Source organism: Seriola lalandi, unplaced genomic scaffold (assembly GCF_002814215.2).
Source record: "Seriola lalandi dorsalis isolate HSWRI2012SDOR001 ecotype SW California unplaced genomic scaffold, Sedor1 jcf7180001978169, whole genome shotgun sequence".
Taxonomy (NCBI): Eukaryota; Metazoa; Chordata; class Actinopteri; order Carangiformes; family Carangidae; genus Seriola; species Seriola lalandi.
The window spans coordinates 1-1,110 of NW_019448835.1; the positions used below are offsets into that span (position 1 = coordinate 1).

At 54.1% G+C, this 1,110-nt stretch overlaps 1 protein-coding gene across 1 annotated transcript; it reads left to right on the top strand.

Moving 5' to 3' along the window:
• Positions 1–376: 376 nt before the first annotated feature.
• Positions 377–1,059, top strand: LOC147820197 (uncharacterized). Its single transcript, XM_087174705.1, has 2 exons — positions 377–575; positions 667–1,059. Exons 1-2 carry the CDS (start codon positions 392–394, stop codon positions 1,011–1,013), a joined length of 531 nt encoding a protein of 176 aa, XP_087030831.1. The 5' UTR covers positions 377–391; the 3' UTR covers positions 1,014–1,059.
• The last annotated feature ends 51 nt before the right edge of the window (positions 1,060–1,110 follow it).

The window sequence follows — 1,110 nt, forward strand, 5'->3', positions numbered from 1 at the left end:
AGTGATCCAATAAAAATAAAGCAGATTTCAGGTAAAAACACTCAGAGAAACCAAATCCTGCAAGGTTTGGATGGTGGGTCCAGGTGGGCGGGGCTTGGTGACTGCTTTGTTGTGACATCACAAAGTTCCAGAAGTCCTGACGGCTGGTTTTAAGGCTCAGTTTCTGAATACAGGCTGTGTGCATTTCTCTGTGGACTGAGGCTTTGATACTTTCACAGTATTAATACAGAAGCTAGAGCTGATCTATAATCTATAATCACACTACACATGGACACACACCTTTACACTGGATGGAGCTTTAAAGTTTTCACCTTTGTCCAATCAGCATGCAGTATTTCTTTGGGCTTCTGTAAAGTATGAACTTTATGAATGAATGCTTTAATCAGCTGTGATGTGTGTTGTGCAGTACTGTGTCCTGTCTCCGGTGAAGTGGTCGGACCTGAGGAAGTCCAAGTCGATGGACCCGGACCTCCACCACCTGCACCGCCCCCCGGCAGGAGGAGGTTACCAGCCGGAGCTGCTCTCCTCCGGACTCCTCAGCTGCTCGTCCTCCCTCTCGTCTTTCTCCGACGCAGGTGTGTCACCGCTGCTTCCTCTCTTTTCTCATCCTCTCTTGATGAACAGGAGTAAATATGACGGCGTGATGTGATGTCATGTGACTTCCAGACAAGCTGCTGTCGGCGCGGGTTTACCCAGACTCCCAGGCCCAGAGGCCGGGTGTGGAGGCTGCGGGGGGCCCGGGGCTGATGTTCTCCCTGCCGGGGTGCAGCGTGAGCAGGCAGGACGGCTCCAAGCCCTGGGCTGCCGGAGCGGGAGGAGGAGGAGGAGGAGGAGGAGGAGGTGCAGGAGGAGGTGCAGGAGGAGGCGGGGGGCCGAGGGGGTTCGGAGGAGGTGGAGGAGCAGGAGCGGAGGTGGATGAGGAGACGAAGAAGAACCAGAACATCATCAACATCGTGAGAGAGGGACAGATCTCCCTGCTGGTGAGTGGGGGAGGGGCCACGCTGAAACACTGACCAATCAAAGAGCAGAACCACATGTGATGTTTTATCCTCCTCCTCCTTCTCCTTCCTCCTTCCCCTCCACCTCTCCTTCTCTTGTTTTTCATCCACC

What these genes read in the sequence shown, in the direction of transcription:
- LOC147820197 (XM_087174705.1), top strand. Translation starts at nt 392, where the DNA reads ATGTGTGTTGTGCAGTACTGTGTCCTGTCTCCGGTGAAGTGGTCGGAC. An exon ending in CTCGTCTTTCTCCGACGCAG is followed by an intron (nt 576 to 666) that starts GTGTGTCACCGC and finishes TGTGACTTCCAG; the next exon opens with ACAAGCTGCTGTCGGCGCGG.